This window comes from Micrasema longulum, unplaced genomic scaffold (genome assembly GCF_059751315.1).
Source record: "Micrasema longulum isolate JH-2025_06_02 unplaced genomic scaffold, ASM5975131v1 h1tg000815l, whole genome shotgun sequence".
NCBI classification, from domain to species: Eukaryota; Metazoa; Arthropoda; class Insecta; order Trichoptera; family Brachycentridae; genus Micrasema; species Micrasema longulum.
This window is the reverse complement of record NW_028278007.1, coordinates 136,032-156,274: the sequence shown is the minus strand read 5'-3', so window position 1 is coordinate 156,274 and position 20,243 is coordinate 136,032. Positions and strand designations below refer to the sequence as shown.

The 20,243-nt window shown below is 30.3% G+C and overlaps 3 protein-coding genes across 4 annotated transcripts; 1 reads left to right on the top strand and 2 right to left on the bottom strand.

The window, feature by feature from the left end:
- Nucleotides 1–3,132: 3,132 nt before the first annotated feature.
- Nucleotides 3,133–6,314, bottom strand: IscU (Iron-sulfur cluster assembly enzyme). The gene is made up of 3 exons (XM_088230744.1): nucleotides 6,056–6,314; nucleotides 5,525–5,828; nucleotides 3,133–3,939 (listed from the first exon to the last, which is right to left on the bottom strand). The coding sequence occupies exons 1-3, from the start codon at nucleotides 6,143–6,145 to the stop codon at nucleotides 3,872–3,874; spliced, it is 462 nt and encodes a 153-aa protein (XP_088086870.1). The 5' UTR covers nucleotides 6,146–6,314; the 3' UTR covers nucleotides 3,133–3,871.
- A 2,478-nt stretch (nucleotides 6,315–8,792) lies between these two features.
- Nucleotides 8,793–9,515, top strand: LOC148278878 (transmembrane protein 230). The gene is made up of 2 exons (XM_088230747.1): nucleotides 8,793–8,928; nucleotides 9,016–9,515. The coding sequence occupies exon 2, from the start codon at nucleotides 9,027–9,029 to the stop codon at nucleotides 9,369–9,371; it is 345 nt and encodes a 114-aa protein (XP_088086873.1). The 5' UTR covers nucleotides 8,793–8,928; nucleotides 9,016–9,026; the 3' UTR covers nucleotides 9,372–9,515.
- A 992-nt stretch (nucleotides 9,516–10,507) lies between these two features.
- Nucleotides 10,508–15,645, bottom strand: LOC148278877 (uncharacterized). Of its 2 annotated transcripts, XM_088230745.1 has the most exons (5): nucleotides 15,503–15,645; nucleotides 15,110–15,324; nucleotides 14,486–14,649; nucleotides 12,856–12,995; nucleotides 10,508–12,083 (listed from the first exon to the last, which is right to left on the bottom strand). In XM_088230745.1, exons 1-5 carry the CDS (start codon nucleotides 15,583–15,585, stop codon nucleotides 12,062–12,064), a joined length of 624 nt encoding a protein of 207 aa, XP_088086871.1. In that variant the 5' UTR covers nucleotides 15,586–15,645; the 3' UTR covers nucleotides 10,508–12,061. The 2 variants fall into 2 exon arrangements, with proteins under 2 accessions (XP_088086871.1, XP_088086872.1); XM_088230746.1 differs by lacking the exon at nucleotides 10,508–12,083 and having other exon boundaries at nucleotides 12,852–12,995; nucleotides 15,503–15,637.
- Nucleotides 15,646–20,243: the final 4,598 nt, after the last annotated feature.

The window sequence follows — 20,243 nt, the reverse complement described above, 5'->3', positions numbered from 1 at the left end:
AATATGCATTGTCTTCGTTTTTTTTTTATTTCAAATTATAATGTAATATTGTCGCTCTTATAACTCAAAAATGTTTCTGTGAATTTCGAATGAACTCAATGAACTTTATACATTATTTTATAGTTAATACAATCTTTTGTTTTACTATTAATAAATTTTGAAATTAATATTTAATTTAGAAAAATGGTAAATAAATAATATAAAGAGTTATCTAGTCACATGAAAAATAGTTTTTGTAGATATAAGATTGTACCAGAGCACCATAAATCTATGTTATACATATAAATAATTTAAATCGGACGAGAGTGTTAATCTGGTTCAGGTAATTATACCTGATTATGATAAGATTAAAAAGGGCTCTCTGAGATAGTTTGGGCATGTAGAACTAATGGACGACGAAAGAATGGTAAAGCAGGTATACAGGGTCCATTATAAAGGCAATGCGCATTTTCTGGGAAAATTAGATTTGCAAATGCTTAAAATTCTTTAAAGTACTCTCCCCCTGCATCAATACACTTGCGGAGACGTGTCTGCCACACCTGGAAGGCACCCTGAAAGTTGTCGACGGTAATTTCTCTCAGGAATGTTGTAACATGCTTTTGGATGTTTTACACGGTCTCCCAATGCTTTCCTTTCAGCTCTCTCTTCAGTCAGGAAAAAAAAAGTCACACGGAGGCAAGTCGGGACTGTAAGGAGGCTGAGGGACCACCCCGGGTATTGCTCCGGGCCAGGAAGTTGGTAACGATGAAGGACGTGTGACTGAGGACGTTGCCATGGTGAAGCTTGACTGTGTCTTTGATGTCAGACCTCACGCCGACCTAGCGACCCAGTCAATGGCTGGTTTAAGTGGCCACTTTATGCACTAACATTTGCACCTTGAAGACTTTGTATGGTTACACACAATGAAATAGAAATTCAAATATCAACATAATCTCAAAGTAATAAAACAAGATTTACCTGTATTCTGGGACAGTTTTGCAAGCCGGAATCAATATATTTTGTGATTCACACAATGCAGTCCTTTTGGTTTTCAATCGTTCATTTATCAAGCGTTTTCGACTATTTAAAGCAACGGCCTTAGGCGAAATGGCACTTTCACACAAATTTATTTTTGCCCCCCTCCTATCTACCGATTTATTTTTCTGAATTGACCTATTTTCGCTTGATCGAGTCTGGCAACTCTGGTTAGAAGGGCAGACCCCCCTCCACATTTCCCGTCCGGTTTTACGGCGCTGCCATGGATAGTCGCGTCACAATAAAATCATGAACATTACTTTCATAATAGACCGTGTATATGGCGAGAACGAATGGTAACATAGGACGAGGACGAACAAGAAAGACGTGCCAAGATCGGATAAACCAAAATCTTAAGTCTGGTCACGTCAAAAGCAGGCAGAACTGAAAGGCATGTATGACAAGATGTATGAATGTGGAATAAGCTAGGAATGTATGCCAGAATAGACGTGTGTGGCGGTCTATCCTCTCTGCCCCTACGGAGAAATGGCGTGAAAATTGGTTTTGACTGTTTTTATTTGAATTAATATCAATTAAAAAAAATTAATGTTTGTTTCTGCCCTCCTGCAAAATGACCAATTTAGACCCATCACAGTGTATGGTACATCTGAGGTATTTTATATTTGTAAAAATTATTATGTAACATATAGTAAAATATTTTATAAAAAGATGAAACAAGAATGGAAAGAAAAAGTTAATGAAAAGAATCTTTATATGTTTGGTTTAAATTATCATAACCATTGAAAATATACATACATATTTATGTGTACATTTTCAATATTAAGCACATAACAGCCACTTCGGTCATTGAAGCAATTACATATTAGATTGAATCCCCAATTTGTTTGAGGAACAATAACATTTAAAAAGAAAAATACTAAGCCCCCCCCCCCCCCCTATCATATAATTTTTTGTAGGTCCAGACAGGAAAAAAGCGCTATATCACTGTATTTTTACTTAGACTTAATTTTCTCCACAATAATCATTATATTAATTTATAATATCTAAACTATATACCTTTCTAGCCATTATTTTTCACTTGATAAAATAAAAATATGTTCTATTTGTATGAATTCAAAATACATAAGACCCAAGCTTATTAATGATTAAAGTTTTTTAAAAGTAATTTAAGAACTTTGTTAAATAGAACTTTATGTTACGGAGTTTTGCTGTGATGGACCTTCAAGAAAAATGTTTTTATTGGTTTCATATTTAATACTATGCAAATTACTTACTATCTTTTACATTCATGTCGGAGATTATAGTAAGATTATTTTCTTCACTCTTAATAATAATGTAAGTTATGTAAATATGAACTATGTATACGATTAAACGGTTAAACTAACTGGATCTGCTCCACAAATAAAAATTTCATAAAGTACTAATTGATTTTATTTATTTCTTCACACCTTAACTTTATGATGTACCCTAACTGTATTCATAATTGAAATGTTAAACTGTAAAAGATCAAAATCAACTTGAATTATTTTTAGATATAGAATTGCATTTTTTGTAAAATATTTTACAAAGGTTGAACAGTTGTCAAGGCCATGCAACCAGTTTTGTTTATTAAAATGCATGCCGTAACATTTAAATTGCATTTAACATCACAAATTATTAAAATATCACTATTTATAGTATGTGTGAAGAAGACGCAACTTGGGCCATGGCTCCCCTGGGGCATCCGCAGTAAGTGCTAAAGCTGCTGCATCTGTTCTCGGACCTTTATGTCGGTAATAAAATCAAACCACCTTATATATGTATCTTATATTTTCCTCTAAAATTGGAGTTTTGGTAAGGTGTCAGGATTTGCGATAGTTTTTCGGCTGTATTTGACAGAATTGGGAGGAGGCTAGAGTACTTGCAATAATAAACCTTTTATAATGTCGTAACATTCAACTTTGCCATTTATTCAATGGATAGGTGCTAAAGCTGCTGCATCTGTTCTCGGACTTTTATGTTAGTTATAAAATCAAACCACCTTATATATGTATCTAATATTTTCCTCTAAAATTGGAGTTTTGTGTTTTGGTAAGGTGTCAGGATTTGCGATAGTTTTTCAGCTGTATTTGGCAGAATTGGGAGAAGGCTAGAGTGCTTGCAATAATAAACCTTTCATAATGTCGCAACATTCAACTTTGCCATTTATTCAATGGATAGGTAAAATCTCCACACATTTAGTTTTTATTTTATTTTAGGTTAATAAAATAACAATTCTATTCCAAAATGTATTTATAGGTACATACATGTAATTTTTAAAGCCTAAGTTCATTTTATACTACATATATAGTTTTTGAGAATTTAAATAAGAAATAAAATTTAACATTTTTAACTATGAAAACTAAAACATTGTCTAGTATTCGTGGCTTAATTTACTTAAACCAAGTGTACATAATCATAGTGAAGCTGACTAAATATAAACATGTACATGATTGGTCATGTCAATAAATTACAAAGCTAGTTTATTGAAATACATGAAAAGCTCGTAAATTATAAATTAAGAAATTTAAATTGTAAATTTTTTACATAATTGTAAAATAGCAAAAGTTTAAGTATTATTTGTGTCAAAATTACATTTTATGTGGTTACCATTGCATTATTATTTTTTTTTTTTCTAATATTGAAATGTTTGCATGTTACAACATTTTGGGATCTTACCTGTACTTTTTTCATTATATTATGACTAAAGTTTACATATTTTCTTGTATTGAAAATATAAATCCAAATCAATATGTTTCGTGCGATTCTTTGAGTCTAACTATTCATGGCTGTATAAATAATAGCAAAAATATTTTATATAATGTAATTATAGAATCTATAAAAAGAATGAAAGGGTGCATAATTTAATTTCTTTAGCTTATTCGGGTTTCTTTTGTTTTATTCTGTAATCTGACAGAGCAGCTTTGATAGCGTCTTCAGCAAGCACTAAAAAAGAAAATGTAAGAATAAGTTTATCTCACATTCACACAAATTTCAAAATCATTTTGATTACAAATTATAAAATAATTCAATCTTATATTGGGCGTTTGCTGGTGAACATGATTATTAATTTCATTAGCAAAAAAGAAACCTATTGATACAGTTGGGAATATGACCAGGACCCAATCCATGGCAGCTCAACCCACCATCCAATATAATATAGGAATTCAAGAATTACTTTTAAAAAAGACAAAATATTGAATGGAATAAATATATCATTGGTGATATTCCAAATGCTCTCGCGGCCGTAGAAAACACTTTTATCTTGCTTATTTTAATTGCGTATTTTAAATTAATTTAAGCGACAACACCTTTTAGATCGATCTCCAATTTTAATCACAGGTTGTGATCTTACCCCTAGTATAAATGTTTAACTACTGGGTGTTTATTTAGATTCAGATCTTTCTCTTCATTCTCAGGTCAATAAAACGGTAAATGCTGGTTTATTCCATCTCCAACAAATCAAATCCGTACGGAGAAATATTCCTATAGACGCAGCTAAAGCTCTTGTGAATGCTTATGTCGTTTCGCATCTAGATTACTGTAATGAAATATACACAAATCTCCCAAAATACCAAACCGATAAACTTCAATCTGTTTTCAATGCAGTAGCAAGGCTTACTACGGGAGTAAAAAAATATTCTTACATTTCACATCTAAGAGATTTGAACTGGTTAAAAAGCCCAGAGATAATAAAATACAAGCTTTGTTGGACAGTATTCAAATCCCTTTATGAAATGGCTCCAAAATACCTATCGGACCTTTGTATTGGAGAAAATACATGTTGAAGTAAATCTACATTTAGGTCAGCATTTGATTCAGGCAGAGGAAAACTTGTCGAAATCCGGCGCTCCCCAAACACTAGATTCGGAGATCGTGCTTTTGACGTTGCTGGCCCCTCTGCCTTCAAACTTACGAATCATCGACAGTCAGTTCAGAAACCAACGAAAATCTCACTTCTTTAGTTTATCATACCCTCAATTATAAATCAGAAAATATAATAAGTCAGTTTAGCTTAAGTTTAAGTATACAATTGTAAAGCACCCTTGAGGTGACGTTTCACAAAAATCGCGCTATATAAATCAGACAATTATTATTATTTGCATGTAAATACATGAGATAAAAATGTTTTCTAAGGCCGCGAGAGCGGTTCTTAATAGCACCGCAGGAAGTTTGAACCCCGCTCTACCACAACTTTTTTATAACATGGTTATTTACGATCAAAAGAAAATGGTCCCATGATTGAAATATTTGTGTAAATCATATAAATGCAAATATTTATTTTTTTCTTTAAAAAAAAGATGTAATAAATAATGATGAACACGTCATTGGTAGATAATATATTCCGTAAGCAGATTGTGTAAATAATTTGTTTCAAGTGCCAGCAAAAATGTATTATATTTTGGCATCAAAACAAAGGAAGTAAATACTAAAAATATAACTCCCAATTATGCAATACATATTTGGAAAACAATTTCGGTATTATTTAATTATTATTATTTACTTAGCTTATTGACAAAAGTATACTTACTAGAGCAATGCAATTTTACGGGAGGTAGAGAGAGTTCTTTGGCTATATCTGTGTTTTTGAGTTTAAGTGCCTCATCTACAGTTTTTCCTTTAACCCATTCTGTGGCGAGAGAACTCGATGCAATAGCTGAACCACAGCCAAATGTTTTGAATTTGGCATCAATAATTTTACCATTCTCGTCCACCTTAATTTGTAATTTCATCACATCTCCACAAGCGGGAGCACCAACCAAGCCAGTTCCGACATTTTTATCCTTCTTATCAAGAGATCCAACATTACGTGGATTTTCATAATGTTCGAGGACCTATAATTAAATTAATAAAATAAGATAATTATGTTGTTGGAAGGAAGAAAAATAATAAAGTGCAAATTATGTCATAAAAGGGAGTTGCATTACTGTAATTGGAACAAGCATGCACTCAGAAGATTGTAAGGCTTAAACCAATGTTTTTAAGAACGGTGTAAAATATTTTTACAATAAACTGCGCATAAAAATACGACCAACTATATTATTACAATAACCTTACTTACATTTGCATGGTATGTTGCAACAGGAAAACCTGATAAGTTATTCAAACTGACAGATTTTCGAAGGCAAAGGGCTGTTCTGTAAAGAGCCATGTTTTCGTCCAAAACAGAAAAAAAAACGAAAAACTGTCTAGTAATTTCCTTCGGATACCACAAAAATAGTACACTGCGACTGCACTCCACAGCTGATAATAATTGTCAAAACATATTACTCCAAGATGAAAATATAAATATCATAGACCAAAAGGTAGAAACGTGAACCATAAAACATTTAAAAAATATATTTATTGAATAAAAATTTCTGACAAAATAAGTGTAAAATTACGAAATGAAAACATAATCATACATACATAATCAATAATAACGTTTCTACCTCTCTAATAATAATAAAAAAACTCATGTTCAGAGATTGAGTTCGTTTAGAAAATAGAAAGATTGTTTTTTTTACAATTGGGTTGTGCTGCTGATGACGATTTTTTAATAAAAAATAATACTGATATAAGGTTTACGTCACGTTGAGGGTATTGTACAGGTAGAGACGTACATATTTATTTTTAGCAACGAATTAAAGCAGTGTATAAATTCATGTTTTGAAAAATACGTCTATTGAATACAAACTCCGTTTTTTTTTAAATAATTTTCTTTTTTGGTATTTTATCAGAAATGAATCACACCAGTACAGATACATTTGAATTTATTTTATTAATAATGTTTTTATTTATTGACGGACTTATTAGTCCATTCAATCAATAGTAAACATATTTTCTTAATTTTATTTCATTTATTCAAAGTATTTTCGATGTTATAAAACATAGAAGCGCGTTCGCCTACATTGAAGGAAGCTAGGACCTTCACTTTCAAGCATTGGCTTGAGGGTGAAGGTCCAATGCTATGCTTGAGGGTAAAGGTCTTAGGTTCGATTTATTTATTTACATACATTATTGTACATATATTATTGTACAAGTTAATTGTACATTATTTGAGACATAAGTCCCAGTTCCATAGGACTAAAAGTCCTGTATTGAGATGAGACTAGCAGTTAGTTAACACAATTAGTTGATTCCCAACAGGGTGAATGTGAAACATTAATTTTAAATGTGGTTCCACGCTGCAATTTTTTTAATTTCCTGAACTGGAACCTGAAGCGTAAAACTGCCAATCTTGCATTCATACATATTATAAAAATTCGCTGGTACGTTGCGATTGGAGCGCTGATAGTGTCTTATGCACGACAGGGCGCGGATAAGATAATAATTCTGTAGACATTTATAAGAGTTTTATTAATAGGTCAAAAGTTGAAATAATCAGCGTGCGTACATAAAAGATGGATGATCGTTGAAAAAGCGATTGTGGAATGTGAGTTATCTTTGGCTATTTATTTAAACCAATATTCTTTCTACCCAGGTCTGAGCACTAAAGCAAACCTAGCGGCAACATTTGAGAGTCTCTACAGTAATAGAGAACATTTATATTCGAATATATTCTAGTGATCAAACCATCGCTTGCTTGCGATTTTTAGTTAAAAAACGGTAAGTTGTTAAAAAATGACTGTTGATTTATGTAAAAACTATTACACGTGAATGTTTTTTTCAATCTATAGTATGGTTAATAAGTGGTGTGTTCTCAATTGAAAGGTGATAAAATATTTCGTTCAAAAAGTATATGCATAAAAAGTATGTCTTGTAATGACTGTATTTTGTTTAAAGTGGCTCCAAGCCAAACATTTTCCGTCAGCTAAATACTCCAGTTTAAGTGAAATGAAACATTCTAATCATATTATTTTATTGATAATCAACAATAAATAGTAGTGTCGCCAACTTTATTTTAATGCTTTGTAGTTAAGTGTAGGTATGTACTTGGTATTAATTTCTTTTAATGTACGCATCCTGTAAAAACAAAATTGCACTCTTCTATTCATTTGTAATATGTAAATGTGTGTGATCTTTTCTGATCTTCGAAATAGAATATAAAATACAAATTACATTATTTGATGTTTGTAAACGTCAAAATTTGCAGACTCTAAGATAGCCATTTTGTTTCCACTGCCTAAGCCTTGAGTTTAGGTGGTGGTGTTGTCAGCAACAACAACAACAAACCATCACGCCGTTTTCCCGTAGGGGTAGGGAGAGAGGATATAACGCCATAACACTCTATCTTGGCATACAGACCTCGCTTCCTCTACATTCATACATCTTCTTATGCACGCACGCCGATTATTCCTACTTTTGACACGTCCATCTTCAAGTATTTGATGGACTTAATCGTGCCATATCTTTCTCGGTCTTCCTCGTTTTCTGCATCCATCAACATTTGCATCGTAGATGCTTTTAGTCGTTCTTTCGCTGTCCCTTCGCTCTACATGTGGTATTGTCTCCATAGATAAAGTCGATAGTGTCCAAAATTTCTGGTCTCAACTCTCGATGATAATCTGTGTCTTAACTAGAGATGTAACATCGCCTACCGAAACGTGTCATCACATCGAGCCGTCGATGTATCGAAGAATTAACAACAAAACGATATAAACTATAAAATTATAAAAAAAACTGACACGACAGCCATTTTTCCAATTTTTATGATAAGAAGCATCAGAGGGGGTGGGGATAAGGGCAGATTCTGAAGAAAATACATCGCCATTTCGATAGATCGATGTTTTTTTTTTCAGAATAAACATCGATCATCGATGTATCGTATGTATCTACAGCCCTAGTATCAACGGCTGAAACGTCAAACTGTCAAACAAAAGCTGTCAAAAGTCAAAAGTGCCAGTCAAAATAAATAACTAGTCGAACCTCCCGGCTTTTTAAACAACCCACTTTTCGCTTAAAGGAGTACTCCATTAACTTGTTTGAAAAGAAACTAGTAAATTTTTCAAAGACGTGTGTTATTTTATCATACTAATCTATTAAAACAACCAAATCAGCTACTTCATAAATATTGATTAGATTTTTTTGAATTGCTTCTAGATTTTTTCAAAATGTCAAGACGCAGAAATATTACATTCGATGGGGTACAATATTCTAGGCTTCCCGAAGCCGAAAGTGACTATCTTGATGAACAGTTTGAGTTACCACCGCCCAAAGTTCCCTGGAAGGCAATCATCCTCTCAACAATCTTGTGTTTTGGAGGCTTTACATTACTTCTTGTTGGAAGTTTGATAATAACAGGTCATATTGATGCCCAATATCAGGATAGAATGCATTCTTTGATCGTTTTAGGAGCTATTATGTTTTTACCAGGAGCATATCACTTAAGAATAGCCTTTTGTGCTTTTAGAAATATCCCAGGGTATTCCTATGATGACATTCCCGAATATGATTAATTTTAGTTAGATTTTTTTAAAGAACGATTGACGGGACAGTTTCTACTCAGGGATGTGTTGACTCCCAAATCGAATCCACTAAATGTCAATTTTAGTTCTGTATATCAACTTTTTGTGGGAAAATTATACAGATAAAAGATACAGCTTGTAAAAGTAAAAATATTTATGCATGCGGAATTAGGTATGTCTAAACACACAGTTGATATGTTTTGATTTATGTTACCTATATGACGTGTCTTAAATTATGACCAATTTTTTTATTTAATAATTATGTATTTGATTTGTGGATTGGGAATGTTCCAACAAACACAGGACAAAATCCTCATGGAGTTGGAATGTAAACTGTTAATGTATAATTTTTTTCTTACAGCATTGCAAAGTTATCTTGAAATGATTTTTTAACTCTGATGTGATTTTAGTTTTTTACGGGATTATTTCTAAGTGTAGTGATATGTAAGTATTTTTAAAAAAGGTTTTTACAAATATGTAAATCACCAGATTCACAAATATCGCATTTCTAGAAACAAATCTAACACGTTTTTAGCAAGAAAAATATAAATTTAGCACATTTTCAAACTCAATATGAACCTGCAATTTTATATCTAGTTTTTATATAATAAGGTATAGTGTTAAAATATTTTCAGATTATACAATAAAGTAAGGATCGTTATTTAGAAACAAATGTTGTATTTCCAATCTCAACTCGTGTAGAGATTTATTAAGTTGCCTAATTCAGATCAATTTGGCAATTGTATTAATATATTATGTACTGCTGTGATATTTGATACAAACATACATATATGCACAGCAATTAAAAAAATAAATTATGTGACCTTTTTAAAATGTAAAGTATGTAGAAAATTCTATTTTTTCTTAATCTTTATACTTATTTGAAAATATTGATAATTTGATTATCTTATGCAAATTCACTCAAATAATTTCAAAGAATTAAATAAAAATTACATTACCATTGCGAAGTACCTGGGTATATATTATTTTTTAATTTGTTTGATTGCAAAAATATTATTATTATTCTGAACAATTGTATTTATAAGTCACCTTCAAATTATAGAGAAGTTATGTAATCATAATTTTGTTATAAAATTGATATAATAAATAAATGAAAAAACCACACAGCAAACTGATAAATATATATATTTAATAATAAACCACCAACTTTTATTACACAGATATCAATATATCGCATGCAAAACAAATGTTTAAATTACAAAAAAGCTAAGACAGAAATGTACAGCAATTTCAGCATCTCTGCAGATTTGGAATTTTCGTAAGGTGTTCAACTCCTGCCCATGTCAGTACAATAAAATTATCCATTAGTTGATTTGATTTACAGGCTATTCATTAACCCATGAAGATAAATATTCGTAAAATTAATTAATAAAAAAATAAATATAAAAATTTCCTGTTTTGTGGGGTAAGGTCGGATATGCCTCATTTATACAAGCGGAAGGTTGGAAGAGGAAGAGAGAAGCCGAATCAGCATTAAGATTCACAAAATATGAATAAAGGTAGATAGCTTGGAAGTATTGGAAGTATGATACAGTAAATTATGTGTTCGAGATGTAGCTGCCAAGTCTTCAGTACCAAAAAGTACTTTGCAGGATAGATTATCAAAAAAATCATTTAAAAAATGTGGTCAGACAATTTTATTGGAAGCTGAAGAGCTTAAACTTAACGAAGTAACGGGTATTTCCATTAAAGGTTATAGATGTGTGTCTACTGGTGCAAGATTATTTTAATAAAGTTGATAAATGGTAAAGCGCTTTAAGAATTAGTAAACATTGGTTTGATGACAATACATTAATTATGTATTTGGTCTGTCAATTATATAATAAATTCATTGATTCTTTACCAGCATAACTAAAGTTTTAAAGTGTCTCTCTTAGCTTACACTTTTAAAGATTTATATCTATTTATATTTTTAAAGATTTATATGATTTGAATGGTTTTAATAATAATTATTGTTTTGATTGAATAAACAAGTATGTTTTTCCATTAAATTGTCATATTTATCACCTTTGTCAACCCCTCCTTATGTACATTTAACCAAAAAATATAATATTTGGGTAATTTAGTTTCGGTTGTCGCCGCATCTTCAGTTGAATTAGTTAAAGAGAGAATTTGATAGCTGCAAGGAGTCACCGCGTTTAATGTGGTGACTCCAAACACTTTTCAAAAATCATAAAAAATATATCATAAATACGATTTTGTTGATGTGCTTCACGTGTACTTAAAATTTTGAACTGTTTGAATTCTTTTTTCAAATTATTTTGTCTACCTGAATCTTCATTAACCTAAAAAAAAAGGAAAAAGTGTCCAGAGTCACCTCGTTCCACGATATATTAACATAGAAATAACAATATATAGTGAATATGTTTTACAGCGCTACACCATTTCCAAAATAATTAATTTAGTTAAAAATCACAAAAAGTTTTAAATACACACTTGTGCAGTGAAGATTATTATGACATATTTTGATTGCAAAATATGATGCCATTTTTTCACACGTGTTTGTTGAAAAAAATATGCTAAATTGTGATGACCAAACAATCAGAATATAATATAATGAAGTTCCTTTTTGGATGCAATTTTCGGTAGTGATAGTGAAAAACCTACACTACTTAATTCTTAAAATTATGTTTGTTAAATTCTTTTGAGTAAATCGCTGATTACAATTCCACCTTATCAGACCTGAAAACATAAAAAGATCATAGTAATTGAGAGAAAATGTTTGATTAGGGGATTAGATGTATAAAACACATAAGACTATTTTATACATAATAAGTCATGATCGTAAAACATAAACAGATGCGAGAAGAATTCGACATTGACTTTCTTTTATATTTGATCTTGAAAAGCCTATATAAGGGCTTTATATTCCAGGTTTTAAAAAAAGAATGTATAATTAACTCGAGTATCAAATTATATACTTTTGTACTTATTAAGTTGTGACGTATGTCAAAAAAAATAATTTTAACTGCAGTCATGTAAAGTTGAAGAAAATCACATGTGTCGTTCTACATTCACGATGAATATTACCTCTTTAACTGAGATAAGTTAAATTTAACTAGTATTACGGTGAAAATGGCTTAAAATTAATTTAAAAACTTTTATTCTCATCCTAATATTATAATGTTACGTAAGTTTGTTTTGCATTATCTTATTTATTTCAAAATAAAACAAAAATAGTTGCGCACTTCTATGTAATATGGCAGAAAAGTATCTAGTTTTAATGTACATAATTTTTGTGGTACATATTATTCTAATATAAACTTAATGACTCAATTTAAAGAAATAGGGTAAAATTTAAACTTTTATCGTTAAGATATGCATAAATATTTTTAAATGTACTAATTGAGCTAAACTTCCCGATAAATATTGCATTACACATTCAGAAAGCAATTTTTAGATATTACATAAAAATATATACCTGGTAAAAGAATATTAATTTAGTTATTTTTACCAATATTTCTCTAGATGTTTGACCATATCCTTAGGTTCTGTTGTAGGTCCATGCCTTTCAACAGGAATACCATTCTTGTCAATAATAAATTTGGTGAAGTTCCATTTTATGAAACTGCCCAGAGTTCCTCCTTGCTTATCCTTAAAAAGAGATGTAAGTATAAGTTTACAGGTCATAAGATTTTCAAGTATTTAGTCATTGTTAAAAAAAAACTAAGTGGCTCTGACGAGATGTATTCCGATTTTTACTGTAGTCTAGCACCTGTAGAGTAAGCCATACTTATTAAAATAAATAGCATCACATAGCGATAAAATTTATTTTAACCATGATTAAAGCAGTGTTAATTCAACTCTTATTAACAAAGATGCTTTAAATATGATTTTCCAATGCCATTAAGTACACAAATAAACAGAAAATTATTACTAAGATGAGAATTTTAACACTATACATTGCAAATGTTTTCACAAAACAAATTGTAGTAACTAGAGAATGAAGCAAAAGGGTACAAGCTTATTTAATTTTAGATTGAACCGGGTTGTGGTCACATGGCTAGTGTCGCGGACTTACTGATCAATGGTCCGAGGTTCGAAACCTGCTCTATCACAACTCGATTCCCATTTTCTAATGGTGAGTTATTTACTATTTATATCTAATGGAAGCAAAATTGAAATGCTTGGGTAAATCGTAAGAATACAAATATTCTTATTTAAAAAAAATAATAATAATATTAATTAAATTAGAATACTTAAATACTGTCATAAATGAATAAAATTATTATGTTTTTCAAAGAAAAAAGAACGCATTATTAACTATTAGTCGTGAATTTTTTATAGAAACTATTAACAACAACAAAAAACCATTACGCCGTTTCCACGTAAGGGTAGGCAGAGAGGATAGAACGCCACATCACTCTATCTTTTCATACAGATCTCGCTTAAACTAGAAACTATTAAAACTTTAAAAAACGAGATAGACCATTCCACATAACTGTAGACTGCCATTAATAATAATAATGGTGTTTATAAACCTCGAAAAGAGTGAGTTTTCGGGAAAACAATAAATCTATTTTTTTCTTGGAAATATTTACACAAATCATCCATTGCCATATCCTTTTAACTAATAATTTCAACGGAAGATTTTAGACAAGCGACCTTGCACAATAGGGAAATACCACATTTAACATCTTTAAAGTAATAAGGGATATGAAATACTGTACAGTAAAAAAAATAAATTTTTGGTAATTAAAAATAAAAAAGATTTTTAAATTTGTAATTTTGAATTCCCGCCACGATAATACATCATGATTCATGTTTATTTGTTCCTGGTCATTGAAATTTGTTTAGCTCATTGTCACGAATCTTGACATTACAACTGCCAAGGCCAAACATGTTGCATTTTTCAAGCAAAGTATTTTTATTTAATTTGTTTTTTACATTTATGTCTAAAAACATTTCTCCACAATATACATATTGATTTTGAAAATACAATTAATTATTCTAAATCCATTTCATATATTTTTATAGGTATTTGTAGTATGTGATATTTCCCTATTATGTCCATACTCCTTTATGCATAAATTATTTGAGATGTAGTGTTAACACCAGTAGATAGCAGACAAATACAATGTTACCTTTAAATAACTCCACAACGGGTGTGCATTATTTCCGTTGACATCAATTTTATCAAACATGTCAAACTTTACATTTCTCTCATTTGCAAAACAGACTATCTCTTCCGCATTTCCTGGCTCTTGTCCATTGAATTGGTTACAGGGGAATGCAAGAATACGTAATCCTGAAACATTTTTTTTTTATACGTCAATACTACATGTATATAAACAGACAAAATAAAAGGATAAATTTGAACTTATTTCGGAAGCTAATGGATAGTAGTTAAACTCCCTTTGTGAAAAATAAGCAGATAACATCTAATATTAAGTACTACACGGTAAATGGAATCCGTTCTTGGTCTCCGTGTGAATTTTTTTTTCAATAGACATATTTTGATTGTATTACATCATGAATTACTTCGAGCCATTTTAATATGATTTTTTAAAATTAATAAACTATATACAACTGCGTCACAAATGCCTTATTTAACAAAATAAACGAAAGTCAAAAAACAATAGGATTGTGATGAGAGTAATAAATTACAGCAAATATTAATATACATTTTTAGTATGACTCATCAATGATTTATGAACAATATTCAATATTCACAGTGATTCAATATTGTGTAAAACATATTTAATAACCTTTGCTCTCAGAATATTGGTCATACAGCTCATTTAACTGCTTATAGTTGTTGGCAGTCAATCCACACTGCGAAGCAACATTAACAATGATCGCAACATGTCCCTTATATTTGTCCAATTTTACTGGGTTTCCTTTTATGTCCAGGACAGTAAAATCATATATTGACGTTGCAGTTTTGTAGTCAGGATTTTCAACAGCGGATGAAGCCATGGTTCTGAAATGATTTATTCTGATTGAATAGTGAGCAAAAACAAATGATTTTTTAAAATGCATATTATCATTGTGTTTAATAGTGTCAAAGTTCATTCGATACCGGTAAAAATAGACCAAGTTATCAAAAGAAAGAAGAGTTTCCTGAAGATCTAATTTGAATACAGATTTATTTATCTTACCGCGGTGCTGTCAAATGGAACGCAATACAAGTTGTAGCCAATAACTTCACTGGAATGCGGAGGCTGAAACTGGAAAGGGTCATTTTATTATGTACGCGCAATACTTCTCGCGCCTGCTGTCAATGTCAAACACTTTTAGTGTTGCAAGCACACAAAAATTTGACGTTTACGAATTTTGAAGACAGCTTACTAAGTACCTGCTTCAAAATTGCTAGGTTACTAGGCCTCGGAACTGAAAACCAAATGGTTCTTAGAATCCGCAAATTTTGACGTTTACAAAATAACGTAAACTAAAGTACAGGTAAAAGTCGTTTTACGCCGGGGTTCTATTCCAAAAGACACCATCGTAAAATGAGCACAAATATAATGGAAGATAAAAGTTTAGGTTCCGTGTAAAAATTTAAGAACAATCTAACGTGTTTATATGTTTATTTAATATATATTCAAAATAAATAATAAATATATTTAATAAATACGTTTTAAATTCGTTTACAAAATTATAATAATATCTGAATATAAATAATATTTTTTTATAGTAAATACTAATTAATTTGTCGGTACTACATTAAATGCTCACATTAAAAAAAAAGCAGCAGATTTCATTTGCTCAGATTGTTGCTTTCTATTTTGCAAAATCATAGCATAAACCACAAATATTTTAATGTTCTTTTAATTTGGATAATAATGAAATAAAACACAAAATCAAACCTTTTTATTTTTCTTAAAATTAAATTTAAATTATGTGTTCAAACGGCAAAGTATTTACGTCCAGCTAAGTACTATTAAAATGATATATAACGCACTTGTATAGGCATTGCTTTCCTATGGTATAATTAGATGGGAGAGAGCTTTTAACTCCCATATTAAACCATTTGAAACTGTTCAAAAATTTATCTTAAAAATAACGCTTCACAAAAATCGCACTTTTCCCTATTTCTAATTGTTCCAAGAAGCTAAACTTTTGGAAATATGACAAATATATTGTTTTTAATGTTCAAAATATATATTTAAGAACCAAAATGTATTTACAAGTAATTCAAATATATCAAGTCAAGAAGGAATCGTGTGTTAGAAATACCACATTGTAAAACGAGGGTAGCACAGAGGCATGCATATTTTATAGGCTAAAATTTTTAAAATTCTTTTTCTACTGATAATATTTCATTAATTCCAAACTTTCAAAATTTTCCTTCTTTTAAAAAACACGCACTTTTCTGAATTCTAAAGATATTAACTCTTTTTCTATGATATATTATGTTGCCCTCAAATAATAAGGAATATTTTGATGTTTTTGAAAATATTTTTTATTTCCCTTTTTGATTACTATCAACAAAAAAAAGTACCTTCTAATCTTTTACATAATATTTTCTTTTCTCTTTCTTAAATTATACAAAAATATTATACCGGTCTATTTATTATAGGAGCAAAAAATTCATAAACATTTCTTAAATACCCACGAACAGGCCATGCCTTTGTGGGATTTTTTGTTTACAATTTTTACTGTTAATATGTATTTCATTGCTATGTAATTATCCTTTATTTTTTAAATACTCTGTTTTACCTCTTAAGTATATTGTAAAAAAAAATAAAAATATAATAATAAATAAAAAACGAAAACTAACTCAGAAACAATTTCGCACACACCATAGGCTGCTCACACGGTAATAGAATAAAACAACGTGTGAAAGTGTGTCTGCTATTAGAATCGCAGCGCTTACTGTCATCTGGTGTCAGCCGAACCGGAAAATCCCACGCCGGCAACAACCGACGTAATTGTATATCGGCGTAAATCGAACCGGCGCAAAACGACGTTTACCTGTATTTTGAATTATATTTTGACGGTCACTAACACATTATCATAGATCACACAAATGTACATATTGCAAGTAAATAGAATAGAGCATTTTTTTTACAGGATGCGTAGTTACATTATTAGAAATTTATATTAAGTACCTGTACTTAACCACAAACAATTAAAATTAAGTAAGCGATACTGCTATTTATTTTTTATCAACAATATATAGTAATATATTCTATTTCAGTTACACTGTATAATTTCAGTAACACTGGAATAAATGTATAATTTAAGTTACACTGGAGTATTTTGGTCGATGGAAAAGGTTTGATTCAGAATCATTTTAAATTTGAAATTCTCACTCTCACCTTTCAATTGAGAAAATACATTTATTAACTATATATATACATAAAAACTTATATTAAATCTTCGTTTGTCAAAATAATTACAAATATTTTTTGAGAAATTTACAGTTTTCAAAGAATAAAATGCAAACGAGCGGTAGTTTGACTTACATTTTATGTTCGAATATGTTTCTTAAAGTACGACAGTTTGGCAGTAGCTCTTCAGTGGTATATTTAAGCTAACTCTGCCGCTAGGGGCGCTGTCAGTATTCAGGCCTCAGTAGAGGGGGTATTGATTTTACCCCCTATGTAGTTTACGACGTTAAACAAATAAAATGAATGTTCGAATATTACATTAAATGAAAAAAAAATGCTGACAAGAACACGCATGGATCTGTTTACTCCTTTTTTTACCAATTATTTATTTATTTTTCCAAATAGTACCTAACTTACGTGGATCTTTATTTCATTTTTTTCATTTCATTTTCATTTATTTTTGCACCACTACAGGCCAGTAGGCCCAATTACAGTGGTGAATTACATCACAGAACACCCAGGCTTGAGAAAAAATCATTTTGATTTTTGTGTTCTCACCGGGAATCGAACCCGGAACCTTCCGAGCGTGAGTCAAGCGTCTTGACCACTACACCACGGAGGCTTTATATAATAAAAATGCCATAGGGTTTTCATCGAATTAATTTACTGGATTTTTAACAAACCCGAATTCAAGTTCTGCTATTCAATTTTTAACAAATTAAAAAAGCTGAATGAAATATATTGTATCTGCTAAATAATAAAAAATGTATTAGGTGTCGTAATTTAACCAACACTTTGCATTGAAGTCAAAATACAGGTAACTATTTAATAACTGTTTAAAAATATGTTATTCTACATTTTGGTCGAAAACGAGTTTCATAAGCAGATTGAAAATTTTGGAATTGCAGATTCATGTTTTTAAAAAAAAAAATCATAGGCTGAAGCAATTGTTTGTAAACAGCACATAAGATATATTTTAAAGCCCCCACCCGTTTGCGAAATTTCAATTTGTAAATAAAATTAAAGTATATATAAGTATTTTGTCTATCACGACCGAATATTTAAAAATTGATTTGTCATTTAAACTCATTAAAACAAGTAAAATAAATAAAGTATAAAAAAATTTACTTTGATGATGGTTACTTAGCTAGCATCGTAGATGGTAAAATATATTTTTGACGTATAGGCTAAGGTGTGTCCGCTCTATAAAAATGGGTTTCAAAAGTTGTATTAAGCTTATGGCAATAAGAAAGGCAAAAGAAAACTGATAAAAAATCATCTTTTGTTCGCTAAAATGGATTGAAAATTCGAAAAATAAGAAACTTATTGCTCTGAAAAAATAACAATACACGAAAAAAATAAAAGGTTTTAATCTTTTTTTTTTAAACATAAAACATTATTGTTCGACTCGTTAAAAAATAAAAACACAAAATTAAAATTAATTTATAACAGATAAGGCGAACATAAAAAATACCAAAAATAGCGTATTGCACACAAAAATACAAAATTTTACATGCGTTTTAAAGGCGTAGACTCTTTAAAGTTTATTAAATCGATAACAAAATACAATATAAACATTTTGTCTACCTAAAAAGGTATGTGCAAAAAAAAACAAGAAAACAAACTTAATAAAAAAAAATCTTAATATTAAACGTCGCGTCGGCATCACTTTTTTCGAATTTCGTCTGGCGCATATAAAAAATTCTCGCATTTTTTCCCCCAAGACATCGCATCTTTCCACTGATTGTGTGTGACAGGAAATCTTCAAAAAGTTCAACACCTTTACATTGTCTTAGTTTACTTGTTGCAACAACATTACTGACGTTATGGCTCGCAAAAGTTGTAGTTATGTCAAAACAGGGTCGGTATCATGCCGGTCAATTAATCCATGACAATTATCGCTTTTAAAAATAAATTTAGGAGTGGAAAATGCTCTTATCAATCCTGAACAAATTAAAAGAACGAGCTTGTATGATTCTTTTGCAAAAAAATATTTTATTTGAAGTCGTTATCGGTTATCATTGATAGTAAAAGATTCCCAGGATGGGCAAAATTGCAACAGCAACTAATTCAGTAACGCAATAATTTTTATCTTTTAAATATGAAAATGTAGCTTTCTAGAATATTCTAATAGTTCCTTCTGAAGGAGAAACATGGCCAATATAAACTGATCCAGGTTCATGCACGAGAGTTTTGTGCTCTTCATTTATTCGTCAATAACAATTTTTCTTTTTTTTTACAAAGCACAGATATCTTACGTCCGTTGAAAAACAATCCATCAACGTGGGAACAAATCCAACACACACGGTATCACCAACAAAAAAAACATATTTACAGTCAATCGATGACAAGCATAAGAAGAAAAAAATCTATTATAATTGACTACCTCTTATGAAACACGAAAGAAACATTGAAAATAACACAAAAACACAGAAACATCTTTCTTAATTGTAAAAACCACCCAATTAATTTAAAGTGTACTCTGTTTCTGACAAGTCTGCTCTGAACATAAAATATTATTTTACTGAATAAATGTAACAGATCAGGGCTGTCAAATGTTAAGTAA